The sequence below is a fragment of the Rattus norvegicus genome, chromosome 4 (genome assembly GCF_036323735.1).
Source record: "Rattus norvegicus strain BN/NHsdMcwi chromosome 4, GRCr8, whole genome shotgun sequence".
Taxonomy (NCBI): Eukaryota; Metazoa; Chordata; class Mammalia; order Rodentia; family Muridae; genus Rattus; species Rattus norvegicus.
Window position 1 is genome coordinate 66,259,956 of NC_086022.1, and position 21,497 is coordinate 66,281,452.

General features: G+C 39.5%; 1 protein-coding gene across 4 annotated transcripts in view; it reads right to left on the reverse strand.

The window, feature by feature from the left end:
• Positions 1–808: 808 nt before the first annotated feature.
• Positions 809–21,497, reverse strand: part of Ptn (pleiotrophin) — an 81,851-nt gene continuing 61,162 nt past the window's right edge. For all 4 annotated transcript variants that reach the window (XM_039107077.2, NM_017066.3, XM_017592475.3 and 1 more), the window contains exons 3-5: positions 20,954–21,127; positions 17,845–18,006; positions 809–1,602 (exon numbers count right to left, since the gene is read on the reverse strand). In XM_039107077.2, the coding sequence (XP_038963005.1) occupies positions 1,547–1,602; positions 17,845–18,006; positions 20,954–21,127 (392 nt within the window). In that variant the 3' untranslated portion in view covers positions 809–1,546. The remainder of the gene's footprint in view (positions 1,603–17,844; positions 18,007–20,953; positions 21,128–21,497) is intronic.

Here is a 21,497-nt window from a genome sequence, read left to right on the forward strand (position 1 = left end):
TCTGTAGCCACACTCGGAAACTTTTCAGGGACTTCATTTCTCTTAAACACAGACCTATGTGTTGTTTACTCAAGACTCCACTTTAAGGTCTGAAGAGGAGGGAGCCCCAAAGTTCTTTGGCATTTGTGATAGATAACAGAGAGGAAATTCTTGGTTTCTGGAAACTAAGTGTAAACTAGCAGTTTGTATTTTCTATGATCTTGATTTGTTCTGTATCCTGCCAGCCCAAACTCATCAAAGAGATGAACTCCTTTCTCTTGCATTAAACACTAGAGAGGTTTGGAACTTTATTGAAATATGTTGAATTCCGTAACCAAGTACTCAATACAGATGCAAGTCTGGAGTCCTTATCTAAAATGCTTGGAATGAGGTGTACTGGGATTTTATTTTATTTTAATCTGCCCGCACACAATGAGGTGTCTCAGGGATGGGACCTGACACTAAACCTTGACTTGATTTGATTCTTATGCACCTTCCCCACACAATTCCAGGCAGGTTTGTGCAATACAATTCTATGCATTTTGACTCTGAGTCTCCCTGGGATGGAGGGTGGGATTTTCCACGTGTGAGGTCAAGTCTGTGCACAAAACTGTCTGGGCTTTGGAACATGTCAGATTTGGTGTTTAGGGGTGCTTGGTCTGTATGGGTTACCAAAACACACATACACAAAAAAAAAGGAAAAAGGAAGAAAAACATTTGGGTAACACTCATGTCCACGAGGAATGTAACTAACCTGCATATGGACTTTCACAGCATGGATGGAAAAGGAGAGCTAATTATGAAATTATTGCACACAGAGCACACTTGATTCAGCATCACTTTGATTTATTTTCCTAGATTTTTTTCCTCGGATGTAAAAATAATTTTGTCAAGAAAACAAATGGTTTTTTCTGCCGAAGTGAAAGGATTTCATGTTTTAATCCTTTTCTTAAAAAAACAAAAAATCAACATTTCACTACACCGTTGCTCTGCCTCTCTTCTTCTCCTGGTTTTCTAACTTTCAAAGAAAGCATCCACTGGCAGAGAGCAATGCATATCTCTCCAATAGAATGATTATATCTTATTGCTGCTTTATTTAGTGTATATTTTCTTCTGAATTGGGAAAAAAAAGTCTAGGTGAAAATCTATCTAATAAGGGAAGTAGTTTACATGGTTGTAACATTTAAATTGATGCACAAGGTTTGGAAATGTAAAAAAAAAAGATTTAAATGTGAAATATCACATAACTTTGAAAAGCAAAACAAACCAAAACCAAAACAAAACAAAAACAAAAAAAAAAACTTACCTCAATCCTACCATCTATCATGTACTACAACTCAACTTCCTAAATAGTATTACAGTCCTTTATTATAAACCCCTACTGGTACTATGGTATACATTAAAAAAATGCTACTACAAAAACATTTCTTTTCTCTTTGTTTTTGCCTATCATGTACTTAAGCTACAGATAACTGTTGAATAAAAAGCCTACAGTAGGTATAAATGTAATAGTTAACTGATCCTGCTTGCTGATGTCCTTTTCCTTGTCCACAAAAGGTGGCCTCTTTTAATCCAGCATCTTCTCCTGTTTCTTGCCTTCCTTTTTCTTCTTCTTTGATTCCGCTGCAATTTAAAAGAAAAAGAGAGAGAAAGAAAATAGTGTCAGGGTACTGATCAACATGATAGGAAAGTCATTTCCTTATTGTTGCCAATATCAACAAACAAGGTGTTTGCTCTGTGTAAGTTGCCAGTGTGTGTGCGTGTGTGTGTGTGTGTGTGTGTGTGTGTGTGTGTGTGTGTGTGTGTGTGTATGTGCGTGTGCACACAGGTGAACTAGAAAAGTATCTATAAGAATAAGCAAGATTATAGCCTACGTATGTGCATAGCTTAGCACACTTGGTATCTTGCTGGCTGCCTCCATTTGGAATGTCAAATATTGCATGAAGTTTCTTTTAGAAACATGCAGCAGGCTGGCCTCGCTTGGGAGTAAACCAGGCCTCTGCTTGATAGAAAGCTTCAGGATCCCTGTTAGCTCCATTGCTTCTCATAGTCCCTCCAGCTGAAATAGTCATTAGCCTTCACTTGTTTTTTCCTTTTGAGCAAACAGTTCCAAAGTGCTTCCAGTCCGGGTCTCACCCACTGATAATACACTCAGGTATCTCTTTATAGGAGAACTGTGAACCACAGAGTGTGTAGTCTGATGGAGCTTTGTCCAGAGGGTCATACAGAGTTGGGTAAAACACATGCAAGGTATCAACCTGCTTTATTCTAGATCCACTAACCCAGGAGGACTTGTGCCAAATGATTCCATCTTTTTTGTTTTCTATTCAGTCTTCTTACTGTCTGTCTTTTCCTGATGTGAGAACATAGTGGATCACATTTGGAAGGTTAACATTGTTTTCTTAAAGGCCTGAATAAACTCTGTGAGTCAAGCCCGTCTCGTTTCAGTAGTCTTGTAAGGTGACCACCATAAGAAGAAGGATTGATTTGAGCATGAGGGTCACCAGTCATTGCTTCTTCATGGTCACACAGTAGCTACTCATCTGAGCATTGAGAGCCAGAAGGATCCAAACTCTTACGTGTAACAGTAGGGCACCTTGGTTCACATTGCACAAATCAAGTGGCATGACACCCCAGATGTTAATTCACACTCCAGGGTCCACGTTGCTTTTCCCTACCTGAACTGAGACTGTGAGGCAGAAATGCTTGCAAGAAAATGAGCAACTGTGAAAGATGAGAGAGGAAGGGCTACCTGCTTGGTGAATGGCATGTTCTGATCCTTCAGTGATGTCTAAGGGACATCTCTGCTCCATACATTTTAAATTTAATGTGGGCTCATGCAGACAGTACAAAAACAGGCACACATCACAGCTACACCCTGATATTTTAGCTTCCTGGGATTGCAAACTTTCATCCATCCCTAAGCTGATCCTTAAGTTCATAGAGGATGGTTTCCTTAGCCGGGATACAGATAGTGGCTCTATAAAAGAGCTAACGTTCACACATTTACAACGTGCTGGGAAGTGTTCATAAAGTCTAAAGACCTTCCAACAAAATCAGAATTTAAACACCACCCATTGCTATGAATCATAAGTATAAACCCTATCATTATCATGATCTCTGAACCAATGGAATTACTGAAAAGTATACCAACTACCAATGGGAAAGACAAGGGAAATGAGAAAAACGGGGAGGATTTAATATGAGCTATATCACAACCCATCCTGGGCTGTCTTTTTATTCATGCAGAAACATAGAGACTTTTGTTAAAAGCAGACTAAGAAGCAAGTGGTCTCTTCCAGCGCTGGTTCATGTCAGAGCCTGATGTACATCAGCCCGGTGTTGGAGAAAGAGTCAATTTGCATCTGTTTCCTGCCAATTGGCAAAAATAAAACCTGCCTCCTCACTGAGGACTATTGGGAGTACTGAATGTGATGATGGCCTTTAAGATCCCACTTCACTACAACTGCCTAACCAACATTCATTTTTTTTCCAATGAGGAATAAATATGCATGCTATCTCGACTATAGATCAGATGTAGCTTGACACCTTCATATGCAATAGAGAAAGGAACACAGCTGTGAAATTAAAAAATAAAAATAAAACTGTTTCCGGATCGCTCTGTGTGTATCTTCCAAATTTTTTAAGTATTGGAAAGACATCATTATGTTAATGATCAGGCCATTGTTTCAATGGCACTGAGGCCAATTTTTCTTGCTAATTGCAAATACACAGCAGATTCCTGTGCTATAAAAGAAAGAGTTTCCACGAGGAAAATGAATTACTAAGAAGAAAAATGTTTATATATACTGGACAATGTGAAAATAAAGAATAATTTCTTCTGAGTTATTTCATCCTGCTTAGAAATATTAATAACTTTCCTTTTCCAAGCATGAGTGCACATAAGCAATATAGAAGCATTTATGAGGTGACAGGAGTTGTCCATCATTTCACAGTATGGAAACATGATTATTGGTAAGTTCCATTTCTAGTTCTTCCTACTGTTTTTATTAGGAAGGCACTGAAAGTTGTTGAGTACTAGAAAGATGGTTCAGCGGTCAAAGTATTTGCTGCTCTTGCAGTGGACATAGGTTCAGGTCTCAGCACCCAGATATTAGTTCACAACCACCCATAACTCCAGTTCCAGGGATCTGATGCTCTCTTCTGACCACTGTGGACACCAGACACATTCATTGTTCACAGAAAGACATGTAGACAGAATGCTCATACACATAAAATAAAAATAAATAAATCTAAAACTATTGAATCTACTTTTTGGCTACTTGTATAAACTCTAAAACATAACTATGTAGTATTCCCGATATGAAATAAAGTACCCTAATTTTTTTTTAATATTTCCTCCTTTTTAGTTCATTGGGATTGCTGTCATCATAGTTTGTTATTTTTGCCTTCAAACCAAGGTGCATTTAATTTTTTGTCTGAGTATGGATTATTGGGAGATGATGTGTTAAAAAGAACAATAGGGCATTTTAAAGCTCCAGTTCTGTATTGGCAACTTTACTGCTTGTAAGCTCTAATCTAAATTCTTATCAGTGGTTTCTGTGTAATCCCATCACAGTGAGTTTGTTTCTCAAAGATGAGTATTCAAAGGGCATAAATCAGCTCTTCCTCTTCTCTCCGCAGTCCTTTAGGAACAACTGCTATGCAGTTGGCAGAAGAAACTTCTAATCTGTTTTCTGTATTAGGGAAATCTGAGAGAAAGGGGGTCAGAAGGCAGCTCTGAGAAAATGACAACCATTTAAAGACTTTAAGAACCAATACTTTCCCACTGAGTGAGAGAGGTGAGTATTCCGGACCAGGTTTCTCTCAGCTTCTTAGCAAAAATGACAGGAAAGAAGAAAGACCATGTGGTGGGTTCAATAAGGATGCCCCTCCATAGACTCATATATTTGAATGCTTGGTTACTAGGGAGTAGAAATACTTCTTCACAAGGATTAGGAAATGTGACCTTGTTGGAATAGGTGTGTTCTTGTTAGAGAAACTGTGTCACTGGGGATAAACTTAGGGGTTTCACACGTTCAAGCCAGGTACAGTGACTTTCTCTTTGTATAACATGTAGATCCAGATGTAGAACTCTCAGCTCCTCCAGCACCATGTCTGTCTGCACACTGCCATGTTGACAATGGATTAAATCTCCGAATCTGTAAGTAATCTCCAAGTAAATGCTTTTCCTTACAAGAGTTGCAGTGATCATGGTGTCTCTTCACAGCAGTGGAGCACGGCCTACAACTAGCCATGAGAAGAATGAAAAGGGGTTAATATGAGCCATATTATATGGTCCTTTTATCTCACATGGTTGCTGTCTGTAGAGAAAACTAACAGGAAATGTATGAGAGGAAGTGATGTCAAATATCAGCCTCTGTTTCTGGTTGGCTTGAGCTAAGCAGCTTTGATTCAGTAAAGCACTGGGAGAAATCAATGACAAGAATAGAAATAAGTCATTCTCTCCAAAGAGATCAAATAAAAGACCCAAAGGTGCACACTACCCATTAAGAGCTCAGGAGAATACTGAGTTTGCTTTGTGAACATGATTCAGTAATGAACCCACCAAAGGTACAGAAGTCCATCACTATACAAAACATCATAGTGTAAGTGCATCCAGGAACCTGGTTATCATCAACATCCTTTCTATGCTTGATGGGCATATTTAAAACAACTCACTGACACTTAAGAATGAACTACCTCATTCATAAGAAATGTATGGTTCCTCATACTGCATCCCAAAACTAATGCTGAGATTTGTGGAATCATGAGTGCATGACCCTTTTCTCTATCTTGACCCAGGTTCTAGTGCCCAGGCTCTCCAAAATGATGACTTTCATTAAATCTTCACATAGTTCCACTTAAATTTATACATGAATATTGTTAAATACTAAAATATATTAGATATTAAATTATCATAAATAATATAGTAAATAATGTGTGCTATGTTAATATGATTGATGATGTGTAACATATTAAATACTGTACAGAGTGGTACAAGAAGATTATTTATTGCAAACAAGTAGAGGCAAGTTAATAAAAGTCCAGAAAGAGGTTATTTAACCAAAAAAACTCAGGCACCGATCAGTAAACTATGGTAAAGAAATAAGCAAATGGCAAAAAAAAAAAATAGTGTGAATTGATAATAGTGACAAATAAAATATTGAAAGCCAAGTTTACTTTGTGTAATTTAAGATTCCTTCCTACAGCATCTCACTCTCTTTGCCTTCCCAACTTCCCACATCCTTTTGGGGGCAGGGCAGATGAGGTCTTCATTGCTTTCTCAGTGATTTTAGAATGCATTTTCTATGCACAGTCGACACAAGAGACTGGTGTGTCAGGGTCATGGACTGACTTGACACTTGTATATTCCAGGTAGAAATTGTGCACATTTAATTACTATTTCACTAATAGTCTTGCATAATTCTCCTATCTTGACCACACTTACTTACTCACAGAGATGAGAAATAAATATTTGGCTTTCTCCATTTCAGTAAAAGTCTCTTTGCCTTCCTGTGTCTGCGGGTCACCATCATGGTCTTACACTCAGCAGTGGCTTCCCTACTGAATTCTCCCCCAAGGCAATAGTAGAGACATGTCAATATTTAATATCCTACTTCTGAAATGAAGCCTCAGGTGAAACATTTACCATATTATAGATGATAGGCGATTATATAGATGAGATCTGGTAGAAATGCCTCATTTCCAATTAGCTCATCCCAGTTTTCCACTACCATAACTAGGGATACTTCAGTATAATATGATGAGTGGAGAAAAATATAGGATTCACAAAATTAAATTGAATCTTTAGGATATGAAGATATGTGCATACTAATTTTTATAACCTGAATAATTGGTCCTTGTTTGCTTCCAAATGGATTTTTCTAGGGGTTCAAAAGATTATAGACATGGAATTTTGTGCAAGAGAGAGAGAGGAAGGATTGTAGGAGCCAGAAGGGTCCAGGACACCACAAGAAAACCCACAGAATCAATTAACCTGGGACAACAGGGGCTCACAGAGACTGAGCTGACAACCAGGGAGCCTGCATGGGACTGACCTCGTTCCTCTGCATATATGTTACAGTTGTGTAGCTTGGTGCTCTTGTAGGACTCCTAACATTGGGAGCAGAGGCTGTCCCTCACTCTTTTGCCTCCTTTTGGGACCGTTTTCCTCCTACTGAGTTGCCTTGGCCAGCCTTAAAATGGGGGGAGGTGGCTATTTTCACTGAAACCGATATGCCATGCTCAGTTGATATCCATGGGAGGCCTTCACTTTTATGCACGGAAAAAAGGAGGAGTGTATGGGAGTGGAAGGTGAAGGGGGACTTGGAGCAGATGAGGGAGGGGAAACTTTGGTTAGAATATAATATGTAAGAGAAGAATAAATATATTTTAAAAAGTTATAGACCGATGAAATGAAGTATTATGGGCTACATGTGTTACCCTAAATCTATGCTAAAAATCCTAATCTGTATACCTCTTGGCGTCAATATATCTGGAGACTGAGACTGAAAGATAAATTCAATTAAAATGTGGCCTGAATCTGGTGACTTGTTTTGTTATAAGAGACAATAAAAGCACAGTGAGAACAAAGAAGGACAGCATCCATCTACAAGCCAAATGGAGAGGTGTCAGAAGACACCAATCTACAAAGACCTCGCTCTCTTAAGTCTAGCCTCAAGAAACATGAAGTAATGTATGTATGTTGTTTAAGGTACTGAGTCTGGAATGCTTTGTTACAGCAACTCTAGCAAACTAATACACCACTGAATTAGTGTCAGACCACCTAATGTATGTATATCCTTAAGACCTGCTATAGAAGGTGAATATATATGCTTCTTGACTTTTTTTCACTTGTCTTACAGAAGAAAATTTATTGTAAACGTATCTAATTGGTATTGTGAACAAGAAAGTCTGGTGCTGGAAAGTTGAATCAGCAGACAAAGTGCTTGTTGCAAGAGTACAAGGACTTGAGCTTGGATGAGCCTTGCAAGGGTGGGCTCTGCCCTGTGTGTCTGTAGCCCCAACATAGGTAATGAGGGAGAGACAGGAAACGTAGACGTTCACTGACCAGCCAGCCTAGCCTAACTGGTGATGCTGACCCAGTGAGAGATCCTGTCTCAACAGCAAGGTAGAGAAGTTAATGAAAAAGACACCTAACCCCAACCCCCATCTATTACATGCACACATACACATGCATGTATACACATATGCATGTGCATGCATACACACATTAAAATAAAAAGAAGCATACAGAAGGGGAGAATAAGAACTACTGCATGTTCTCTGTCATATGTAGAATTCAGATCTATATATGTAGGCATGTGGTATATGACATGAAAACAAGGGAGACTATTTGAAGGCAGGAGGTGACAAGAAAGAGGTAGGAAAGGTGACAACGGAGAGTAGCAGAAGGTGGAATAAGTCAATCACAGTGCTACGTGTGTGAAAACATCACAGTCAAATCTATTCCTTCATACTTAACTCTCAACATTAACACTAGAAAATGTCAGGTTTTGTGTGTGATGATAGTTACACAAACACACGACATTATTCTAGTTCAGCCATCTCCATGCTGGCACTCTTGATTCAGAGCAGATGAGACTCCAGTACCCATCTGTAGCACAGTGAAGACTAGACCTTAATCGCTCTCCCTGAATCTTTCACATTCTCTTGACAGCACCCTTCACAGATACTGAATTTATTATTCCTGTGTGTCTGGATGAAAGTCTGCAAAATAGGAGCTTTTATTTTTTTTCAGAATGAAAATAAGTTTAGATTGTCTCATAAGAGTGAATGTTATGAATACTTTAATATGTGTTCTGTGTGTCGAAGCAGTAGGACCCCAGGAACACTTTTGCCTTCTTCCAGCCTTTGGATGTCTGATGAGCTTTTCTGTGAATAATGCTTACTCTTCTAGAAAAAGTCTTTGTTTATTCTCTTTCCTTTCGCTGCTTCTGTGTCCTGAACACCAGCCAGTCCACTTTGATTTCCCCATAGGCCCCCGCCAGCTTCGCATCAGTGCAGAGCTGAGTGGAACTGCTGGGAATATGGATGAGTCCCTCCTGACAGCACTTGTTACCAGGACAGCTGTGCCTCACATCCTCGACAGGCAACAGAGCCTACTCAGATCTCAAAGCAGAGCAGAGACGATCTGGTCTTGCCTTGGAGGCCACTGGTTTGGTGGGGTGGCTTGATCTACCATTCCTTATTGTAGGCCTCCAGTTGGATAAATACAATACTAAAAGTGGTCATTTGGCTTCAATGCAATTACTATGCAAAGAGAAACTTTAAGCCAGGAATAGTCTAACAGGACTCAATCATAAATGGTTCCAAATATATTTATGTGCCTGACTGTTTTGAATTATAACAAAACAAGAACAAAAAAGCCCACCCAGATTGTTGATTTTATTTTTATAAATTTTATATTTCAAAAAATTCTTCTAGGAGTTGTTGGTGTGGAAATCTCAACTTTTGTTTCAAGCTTAGCCACTCACTGAGAGGGTAAACTTAAAACAAATTGTAACTCTGAGACTGTAAAATATGGTAAAACATCTTTGAGCTGCTGTGAGGACAAAGAAAGACAAGACATGCCAATGAATTAGTCTGTCATATAGCAATTATCCAATGAATTAAACTACTTTTATGATATTCAAGAAGCGACGATAAGATACAGTGCTCACAAGAATGAATTCTTGATTCAGAAATTAGAAGGAAGAAATAAAAAAACCTTCAAGGGAGGAAAATCCCAGGATCCTCAGCGCAGTAAGTTTTTACTGTGAACACTGTCCTATTATGCTGCCTTCCTTAATACTAATTATTATATCATGTTCTGTGTGCACTGCTAATGAGCCTCCCAAGTGTGGAATTTATCCAGGGAGATGAAGGCAGACATAGAGTGGAGTAAACACTACAAATATTTATAGTTGCTTGTTCTTAGGTCTCCCTTTGCAAGTAGGACCAAAATTTCTTGAGTAAGGACAAGATCTAAACACTCAAGAGACTTCTTCCTGGCGAGCTTTGAGCAGTGGTGTCTCAGCAGAGACTGGAAGTTGGTTCATGAACAGCATGCCTATGTGAGCCAGGCCAAGACAGTATAGCTGGATAAATCCTCCATTTTTTCATGCAATCACTGTGGTCAAGCCCCATTCATCCATCTCCTGAAGTCAGGAAGATTGGCTTGACTGGTGCAGAGCACATGGATGAGGTGTGCAGCAAAGATCAGGGGCAAAAGTCTAGGCAGAAGGATTTTTGTGAAGGCTGGTAAAGATTTAGGATATGTCTGGAATCTGTATTGAATATACACATGGAAGGGTCATTACACATGGAAGGGACATTTGCAATACAAGAGATCTAGACTGCCACATATGCAATTCCTCAGCTCTGCTTGGGATGATGGGATCCAGTTCTAAGTACCTAACATCCCTAAAGCTTTGGCTCCCATATCTGTACAACTGGAAGTTGCAGGATATACTTTAGGACTGTGTGTCTCTTCAGTGGCAAGTACACTATGAGCTATGAACTGCATGAGTAACTTATAGCTATTGCTAATACTACAATTACCACAGATCTTCTTACATCAGAAATTTTGAGGTAAAAACCCACCTTAAAGTTGTCTATGGTGGTGCACCACCATGCAATGCTACCATTAAGGAGGGGAAGGCAAGAGGATTGTGAACTCAGGGGCAAACTGAGCTAGCTACACAGTGAGTTCTAGGCCAGTATGACCTATGCAGTCATGCTGCTTTAAAATAAATAAATAAATAAATAAATAAATAAATAAATAAATACACACACACATAAAAATGCCTATATCAACAGAGAACAGAAAAATCATCTCAAAGTTATTGCACTTTTATCAAGTATATCACCTAGGGTCTGCATTTTCATTTTGTCTTTTTAAATATAATATTTTCCCTTTTCTTTTCCAGATTTCACATATGTGTACAATGTATCATTTCATCTTAACAACAAGGCTATCAACATTTGGAAGACAAAGCATTTCAGGTTGACATGAAAGGAACAAAACCAAGTGTTGCACTGGGTATAGTGTTGTAAGTAGTAAATAAAACTATAGGTGCCATGAAAGATTTCATAATCAGAATAGGAAAATGAAAATCTGAGCATGAACTGAACTGAGAAAGGGGGCTTCTCTCTGATCAAGAAGAACTGAAGTCCCACAGTACAATACTGCCTCTTCTGCTGCCCAATGGAAGGACTGTGGTCTTCATCACCTTCCTCTCCAGTCAGCATGTAGGTGGTAGAGGCGACTCTGAGTCATTCTGCATGGACACTTTACACTGTACACTCCCTCCACACTGTTAAAACTCCCAGAGCCTAGGAAGGTCTGTATGCTCAGGGAAGCTATTCCTCTTCCTGCTGGATGACAACATCCCCCTCCAAAAAAATAAATAAGTAAAATGGGAAAAGATGTTGAGGAACTTCTTTTATCTTCAAAAGACCATGCTGAAAAAAAATTCTATTTAGAGCAGAGAGCATGGAGGATGCTGGGAATATCACTTTACTGACCCATTTCCCCATTCACTAGTCAGCTGCCAAAAGCTGCACAGTGTGCACAGCGGAGCCTGGCTTTTAGACAGTGGCTATTCTTTTGATCTATAAAGATGAATCATCAAACCTAAGAGAAAGCTAGGCAGCTGTCCCAGACAGAGCAAGGTGATGGAAAACTTTTAGAAAGAACTGGAAGCTGGAAGCTGGGGGAGGGAGGCGAGAAAAGTAGAGAAATTTAAAAAGACCCTGGCAGCAGATTGTGGTTTGTAGCAGAGCTGGCAGACCCACTTCCATTCATCTCCTCGACCACCTGCAGGATAGACATCTGACTTTATAGTTCCACCATGGAGCATCCCTGTAACGTTTTGGACGAGCCCATAATGCCAGACAAACTCAAAAGCCAGTGCCTACCCTGCCACCTAAGCAAGGTCTAAATGAACTTCAAGAAACTACTAATGCATCTCATTTAAAAGCAACAACAGGAAATGGCTATCTATGGCATAATTCAAGTGGTCTAGAATGATAATCAATGTCATTTACAGTCCACACACAAGACCCACAGCTTCCTGGAGCTCTCACACAAGCTCCAGTCCCAGCCCCATCATGCCTGTGCTGGCTAAAGGATCATGTCTGTTTCCTGGCTTCACCGTTCACAAAGATGAGGCAAACAGGAGGACCGCCATCCCTCCCAGAACCCGTGCTTGTCCAGCTCATTTTCTAATTTCTCAATGATCCAATCATTTAAGGAGATCCTTGAGAAAAGAGACTCAGAAAAATCTGAGCTCTTTGCTGTGGTTCTTTCTACAAAGCCATCTGCCTGGGGGAACTTGATCTCCATTTTTTTTCACTGTTAATACGGCTCAATTCACCCCAGGAGAGAAAAATCAATGATTGTTTCAAGAAGGAGAGACTTAACTCTGTTGCAAATATATCCATTGTCTTGGGTAGAACCTCTCCAGGCGGTGCTGTCTCCATGAAATGGCAACAATACCTTCTCTATCCAGAGAACGATGCTAGACTCCAGCACACTGTGACACTCGTGCCCACTCTGAACGATCAGCCCACGAAATACTAATCCAAGACTCTTGCAGCACATCATTCTTTGTTTATAGTTATAAGCTGAACAGCCAACTCTATTTCCCAGAATCCCTTGCAGCAAGATTCTGATTTAGGCCTAATATGTATCAAGCAGGTGTGTTTAAATGAGATATGGAGGTATACATGAGTAACTCATGACCAAATTAGAAGATACTGGCTATTCCACAAAAAAGGAGGCAGAAGGGTCTGGTTTGGTGAGAGAGCTGTGAAGGAGCTTTCAGGCTCGGAGTCATTGCATTGTACGCCCTGAGAAGGGGTTAATTTTAGCAGAAGGCTTTTGCTACAACAACACCATGTGGGGTGGTTAGATATTTTCATTGGGTCTGTTGCCTTTGGCTGCATTGTTACTGGCCTTGCATTATCTAAGCCAGATCCATGGTCTCCTGGAGAGTCTTTGAACTATATAATACCCTTGAAAAATCTCCCTTCTGCTTAGCCAACTGGTGTGGATCTTGAAGCACCTAAATTCACTGGCAGGTACATGGTTTTCCTGATTAAATTAAGCTTCATTAATTAAAATGGTTTTCTTTCCTAAATCTCCAATACATTCATTCCCTGAGTCATCCTTGCAAGGCTGGTAATAATTAGTCAAGTTCCGGTTATTTCTGTAGGTCCTCAGAGCAACACTGCCTGGATGGAGCCCCAGGAAAATGATACCCATTTTATATACCATTTACACCCCCTTGTTGCTCTTCCTCTGGATATGCCATAATGAAGTTCTCCTTGGGTTAAGTGAGTTCCCCACATGCATGCGGGAATCCTTAAATAAGAAGATTCAAGAAGATACCCTGTGTCATTGAGATTGTGGGCTGAGCCTGAAGGACGGGATTTGTATAATGTTGACAGAGCAGCAGCAAGCATCCTTTCTCCATTTTAAGAGACTGGGTTGCCAGAATGAACTAGAATGAATTTTGATGCAATTGTTGCCTGAATGCGATAATTAGCAGTTTTGCAACTGTTTAGATGGAAGATATTCTAGGTCCCTTTCTTTTCTGATCATATAGTCTAAACTTTTATCTTGTTAGCAATGGTCGAGTCTCAAAGATAGTGTCCAGTTTTTCCTTACTTAATAGTGAGTGCTCAAAGTCCTATCAACAACCATGTTCCATTTTGAAATTTAATTACATAGTCTTCACATTAACCCAAGAGAATTTTATGAACCAAACGCTAAGGAAGTAATAAAAGAGATCTCTAAACAAAGAAATGAAAACAAGACCAAACAGACTTTAGTCTTGTTTGATGGAATAGCAAATGATGGAGGAGATGGGACTGAGGCTATAATCTCAGAGGCTCAAATATTTGAAATTATTTGAACTAATTAAATGTGTTTTAATGATCACCAGTTTTCCACAAAACCATATCATCTTATGCCATTTATTTTGAAAAGTGTGAAAATTATTAAAAAGTCCCTTTCAAGCTTTGTGTAGTGGCAGGATGAGGCCAATGAGGTTTATCCAAGGTGGAATTGTTGCTAATTGAAAAAGAAATCCTATGAAAAAAGAAAATGAGATGTGTCCAGAAGACAAACAAGAACAAAACTAGGAACTCCAGCTCTGTTGTTAGACCCCAGACACGATGGCCATGGCTGAGCCCTCAAAATTTTTTGCTATATTCATTTGTTACATGGAGGATAGATCAGATAATAGGCAACTTCTCAGAAGCTCCTCTGCCACTTAATGAGTGTAGACAGAAAACCGAAATACCTCAAATGATAAAAGTTTCATGAGTTGACAAGATGGGAAGTGGCATGGTGCACCTAAAGAAGCAAGAACAAGGACAGCATCTCCCATATCATCTGGAGATGACCCAAGAGTCCGGTCTGTGGTTTACAAGCTATGCAGTCTCTGGCACAGTCAATGAACCTCTCTGAGCATGTGCATTCTCATAGAACTTAGGATAAGTAAATGCTATTACTCAGAGTTTCTTCGAGATTCCAATTAAATGAGGAAGGGGCTCCTATCTGAGTCCCCAGTTAAAACTAGTGAGTTCTTACTGCTCTCTGCCCTCTGTCCAGACGGAAGTTAAATAAGAGAAAGGACTGATGACTTATGCTTTGTTGAGTGAAGGAAGACAGTCATTTATATTATGCCATTTTAGAAAGTGCTTTGGTAAAGAAATATTGATATTTCCACAACACTCTGGTGGGCTTCATGAGCAGAGCCTTCTCTACTTTAGCATTTATTTCCCACATGGATATTTATTAACCATCTACTATGTACACTTCTTGCATTGGGCACTAGTGATGAACAGATAAACAGAATAGGCCAGGCCCTGATTCCCCTGACACTCTTCCTATACCTGATGTCTTCCAGAACTCTTATAAATAATGTCTGTATGTGGAGAGGACAGATATTTTCTCCCATTCAGTCCACTGGCATGGGGATTTACAATGCTTGCTCTCTCTTAGATAAAACAAAAATTAAACTTCAGAGCTGAGCTCATATTACTATGATTTCAGTAATGCATGGGCAGGGTAAAAAGGGGAGTATAAATGTAGAGCTTGCCAAATCTTGACTCTGTTATTACTGAGAGATACACCACTGGGAAAGGACATTAACCAGTGTCTGTCTGTTTCTTGTCTAATAAAGCTGCACGGGACCTTATGAGATGGTACCAGTACAGGGCCTAGATCAATGTGCATGAGGGAAAACAATCATGATAATGACCATGGATGGTCTGACTTGATAGCATCGCTTTTCCACCATCTTAAGAAAATGAGCTCTCGCAAGACTCAAGATACAGAAAAGGTAGCTGCAGTATCAATGGATCGTTATTTGGGAAAGGGTATGAAAAGAAATAATTCCCAAGTGTCACTGGTTGCATTTTATTTAAACAAAGAAAATCACATCAAAGAATATGTTTGTGTATCTCATTTTTAAAAAAATCTCCAGTCTGACCCATCTCCCCAGCTCCTCTAATACAGTAACATTTATTCTTTGTACAGACTATGTAGTGCCAAAATGACATTTATGAAATCTTTTAGTGTTTTAGATGGGAAAGATTGATTACTTTTAACAAGGACCTATTAGGGCAAGGAGAAGTTTCTCTCTGGATGGCCTATGACCTATCAAATGCCTAAAGAGGAATTCTGGAACGTGAAGTCCACTCAGGCTAATCCATTTTAAATTAGTTACTAGCCTTCATTGTTTAATATGAATAAAACTTATAGAACATCTGTCCACTTGCGATATTTTCACCACCATATTTAAAACCGAATGTTATAAACCCATCGAGTCACTATCACTAGGTTATAAAAATAAGCAAAATATCCAACAGTCCTCCTTCTATTGTGTTTTGGAATATCCATAAGGTTCTTTTCCAGCTGTGATCTATTAAGTTTTTTGACACCTTTTACATTCAACAACCTCACCATTACCTTGGGCTCCTTCTGACTTTTCCTCCTCTTTTACCAATCTACATCGCCTCTCCTCCACTGCCACAGAGATGGTGCGTATATGCATATCATCTCTGGTCAGGGGATTTCATACTAGAACAGGAGTAGTTTTAAATTCTGGCAGTGTAATAACAATTTCTAAGAGTCCTTCATCCTTATAAAACCAGTGGACATCTGGTGGGTCTGATTAAAGTCTGGACAGTGGGAATTTTCTATGTTCCCATGGAAAATTCTAGAACACAGCCCAGGCAGGAGAATCACTATGCTGGAGAACAGAGAACCCCTTACATCCACTCCCTTTCAATTCTCTGTTGGTGCCACTTTGCTTCAATTACTGCTTTGAAACAAGTCAAACTGAAGAGTGAAGATCTGAACTCTTCCATTTCTGAAAATGGCTCCTGGTTTTCAGCTGGTTGTGGCTAGATATATAACACTTAGAAAGTTGGTAGCGCTCCCCAGGAAGGCAGCCAAGATTTCAGATCCAGCATCTGAGGTCCCACTGTACCCAGCCATCCTGAGATTGGATGTGGAAATTTCCATTGCCAACTCCATCAAAAGATGAAACACTTGGCATATGGAAGGAGCCCCCTCTTGTCATCAGTACAAACCACCAGCCATCCTCAGCTTCTGGGGGAGTTCTTTTTCTTATTTTGGTGAAGCACCAGCATTTATCTGAATTTCTCCTTACAATGAATCTGACCGGATGGATTTTCAAGTTTATTTTGAGAGTCAAGAACAAGGAGAGGTCAAGGGGGTATTTTAATTTGGATTTCATTGAAGCTTATGCCATGAATTGTCAAGGGGAGCTACACAAAAAACCACAGCACGGGCAGCTAAGATAATAGGCATGCATTCCCTCACAATTCTAGAGACTGTAAGTCTGAGATCAAAGTGTTGGACTGACCTGGTTTCTCGTGAGACTTCTCTCTGTGGCTGGCACTTCTCCTGTGTCCTCAGATGACCCTCCCTCTATGGGTGTCTGCTTCCTAATCTCCTCTTATAAGAAAATCAACCATATTGGATTTGGACCCACTCCTATGACCTCATTTGAACTTAGTTATCTCTTGAAAGTCCATACTTATAAATATAGTCACATTCTGAGGTACTAGTCAGGGTTAGACTTGAAAAATGGAGATTTGAAAGACAAAGAATTCAGTTCATCATACTCATGAAATGAAAAGATTTACCACCTATGGCTATGTTTGTCTTGCTTCACCATCTCCAGCATAACTGCAGAACCTGGAATTCTGGGAACAAGTTCTCATTCTTTCTCTCTCTCTCTCTCTCTCTCTCTCTCTCTCTCTCTCTCTCTCTGTCTCTCTCTCTCTCTCAGCATACACACACACACATACATATATATGTATATATATATATGTATAGTTTTAGACTTCTATGTTGAATGAGCTTGCAAAGTTGAAATAACTCAAGCATATAAAGGCTCTGAACTAAGTAAAAAAAAATGTAAAACTTTCCATCTTATGTAGTGGAGATTAAAAAAAATGTATATTATATTGTTCCTGACTCTGTAAGAATTATATTGTAAATAGTCTGAGAAAGGTTTTCTTCATTATAAATGATGTAAGTTTATTTATCTTGACCCAACTGAAAATTTAGAGTAACAGACGTTCTTCAAGCAACAGCCACCTTAACTGCCGTGCTTTGCTGAGGCATTTCATTCTTTTCATGTGTTCAGAGAACTCCCACTTGAACTCGGAGACTGTTTCCTGAAAGTGTGCTCAGCCAATGGCTGTTACTCAATTACTGTCCTAAAGCAACTCACTTCACTTTCTCTTCGAGAATCTTTGGGGTTTGCGTGAGCCTGTCAGTCTATTAAAACTGTCAGAAAGACAGCTTCTTACCTTGAGGCTTGGGCTTGGTGAGTTTGCCACAGGGCTTGGAGATGGTGACAGTTTTCTGACAGTCGGCATTGTGCAGAGCTCTCTTCAGACTGCCAGTTCTGGTCTTCAAGGCGGTATTGAGGTCACATTCTCCCCAAGCCTGGAACTGGTATTTGCACTCAGCTAAAAGGCACAATACAAGGAAAGGAAAATCCTTAAGAAAGCTCACTGGGACACAGTTTTGATGTTAAGTGGTTGTATTTAAGCCATTGTACATGAAGTTATAAGAAATAACACAAAGAAATTCCATCCATTCTTCATCCAATTTCCCCTAATTTTGGTATCTTGAATAGCCGTATGTCTAGATATGAAAAAGGATATTCCAAGAGTGTAGTGGGACCTTATCAGTTTTATATGCATGAACTTTTATAGTTCTATCAGCGTGAAGGCATATGGACAACACCATCAATACACATGATTGAAGTGTAAGAGGCCCAGACATCACCTTATACGGCCATAGCCTTCTTATGCCTAAATGCCTTACAACATAACTCTCTTCTCCAGCACTTTTCATTCTATAAAGGAAAATGTAAAACTATGTGAAAGTTTGTGACTGGCTACTCTGTTACCCACAAAGTTCAGGAGATGGCGAGTGATCCTCTTGAATTGGAGTACTCATAGTTATGAGTGATGAAAATCAAACTCAGTCTACCACAAGAACAACACATGCTCCTCACAACCGAGCCATCTCTCCAGCTCTGAGAGATGCTATTTCTTTACTTAGCATAAATTTCTGGCAACCAACTTAAGTAGCAGAAATCAGTGGTATGTGCTTTTATACAACGGAATAACATTCTATGATATAGATATATAGATATATAGATTTATTCATTTACCGGGTTCAAGATGCCCAGATTGCTTCTAGCTTTTGGCTAGAATATTTACACAAATGCAAACACTGTAGGTTCATACTCAGGGTTTTAAAAAAAACAAAAACAAAAACAAAAAACATGTTTTATTTTCTCTGAGGGAAAAAATGCTGAAGAAACTGAATGCTAAAGTCAACTAATGTTTAGTTTTATACAAACATCTCTGCCTCTTCACTGACTTTCAGCATCACAATATTTCGGTCCACCATTCTGGTGGACATATAGTAAGTAATACCTCACTGGAGTGTCAGTCTCTGCTTTCTTAATTGGACAGAGAAATTGAATATCTCTCCAAGGATCTATTTGTTACCACATATTCTCCTCAAAAGACATGTCTGTTGATATATCTTACTAACTCTTATTGGATGGTTAGGATTGTTTGTTTGTTTGCTTTGATTCCATATTGATTTTTGAGGCTTTTGTAGATGCTCAAGCATACAAAAATTTTATAAGTGAATCTTAACAGTGCCTTATATTACTTAGTGCCTAATGTATAAGAACATTATGGCCTTTATGGTAGTTATTGCCATTTATACTCCAAGTCATACAGGAAATCAGGTTACATGTAGAATAGGCATTCTCCATCTTCACACACATTTAGGCCATGGTGTGTCCTACATGGCACAAGTGGGGAACTGTGGCCATTATGTTCCATGGTGGCCAAGATAAATACCACAAAGTATGTGATATAAAAAGGAAAGCCATTTGAAATTTTTAGATTGGGATAGGAACACTATTCCATATAGTCATCTATATCAGTGGTTCTCAACCTGTGGGTCTTGACCTCTTTGAGGGTTGAACAACCCTTTCTGAGTGATAACCCAAGACCATCAGAAAACACAGATTTTTGCATTATGATTCATAACAGTAGAAAATTTACAGTTATGAAGTAACAACAAAAATAACTTTATGGTTAAAGGTCACCACAACATAAGGAACTGTCTTAAAGGGATAGGAGATGACTTGTGGGATAAGGGGCTTGTCTCATTCACATGACGGGTCAAAGTTTGGTCCCCAGAGCCTACATAAGAAGCTGAGCAGGTATGGTAACCAACTGCCTGTGAACCCAGTGTTCTGGAAGCAGAGACACGGATGGCCTACTAACTTTACTAGGGCAATCACTGGGCTCCAGATTCAACAAGAGACCAGGCTTCAGAAGCAGAAGGGGAGAGCAACAGAGGAAAGACCCCTCCACACACCAACCTCTGGTGACCACACATGTGTACCTAAACCTATGTGCACTCACAAACATGCATGTGCACATGAAATTAACACTCCCCAACACACAGCACACACATGTATGTAGATCAATAGTTTTCACTCTTCGTTATACTGCCGCCCTTTCATACAGTTCCTTATGTTGTGGTGACCCTCTCCAACCATAAAATTATTTTTGTGGCTTCTTCAAAACTGTAATTTTTCTATGGTTGTGTTTTCTGATGGTTTTAGGCAACCTCTGCGAAAGGAGTAGAGACTGGCAGGTTGAGAGTCACTGACGTAGATGAGTGTATACAGGTAAAGATGAAAAAATGTTGAATAATAGGTTAAGGATGAAGTGTTGATTATTGAATTAAAATTGGAGGTGTTGAGAGAACTTCTCTCAAGTGAACAGACCAAACCAGCATGAAAGTAACTAGAATTAGTGGGGGAAAGGCTATTAGCATTGGCTGTGACAAGGCCTGGTGGAGTCAGTGAGAGACTCTATAAACATATGTGGAGGATGGGAAGAGTAATCACAAGGGACATGAGGAAGGAGGACGAGCACAAGAAGGGGAAGTAGAGAATGAAGTGGGGAATTAGATGGCCTAGGACGAGACCATTACTGGGTGAGTGAGGACCAGTGCAGATTTTATGCTCATATAAGCAATGGTGCTTAACAACAATTTTGAATCTGAATGATATCTGGCCAGTTTTATTGGCAGGTAAAGTAAGTTGGATTATGATAAAAAAATTGTGGATGCCAAAGATGTTGCTAATTACCCTACAGTGTATAAGACAAAAAGAAACACACACACACACACACACACACACACACACACACACACACACAAATCCAGCCCCCAAAATCATTAGTGCTGAATTGGAGAAGCAAGCTGTCTGGTCACCAGAAGTCTACGAAAATATATTTATTTATTTAATTTGATATAAACATTAGCTGGCCTTGGAAAGATTTTGATAGAAATGTTCCAGATGAGACTGACCTCCAAACTGCTTCTTCCAGTTGCAAGGGATCTTACATCTCTGAGTCTTCATGGTTTGTTTGCACTCGGCACCAGTGCGAGTGCCCTCCCGGGTGCCTAGACCACAGTCCCCGCTGGTGGGCACGCACACACTCCATTGCCATTCTCCACAGTCAGATTTTTTCACCTTTTTTTCTGCAAAGAAGGAAACAAAAAGCAATCGCCATCCAGAACTGTTCTGAACTCCTAGGCATGATTAAGTCTCGTTCCTCAGCACCTCGATTGTGGAATCTATGATTTTCACCTCTACCTGCATTCTCCCATAAGACAGTGGGTATGTGATAGGCATCTTCTCAATGATCAAATCAATGTATAAATAAGAGAGAGAAAGATAACAAGGGTTTGGGGATAGAACTAAGGCTACTAAATCATGTGTTAGATAGAGATTGTTCAAAGTAACTCACTAATATTTGCTTTTAGAAATAAATTATTTCTGAGTGAACAAGGCATTCTCTCTCTCTCTCTCTCTCTCTCTCTCTCTCTCTCTCTCTCTCTCTCTCTCTTC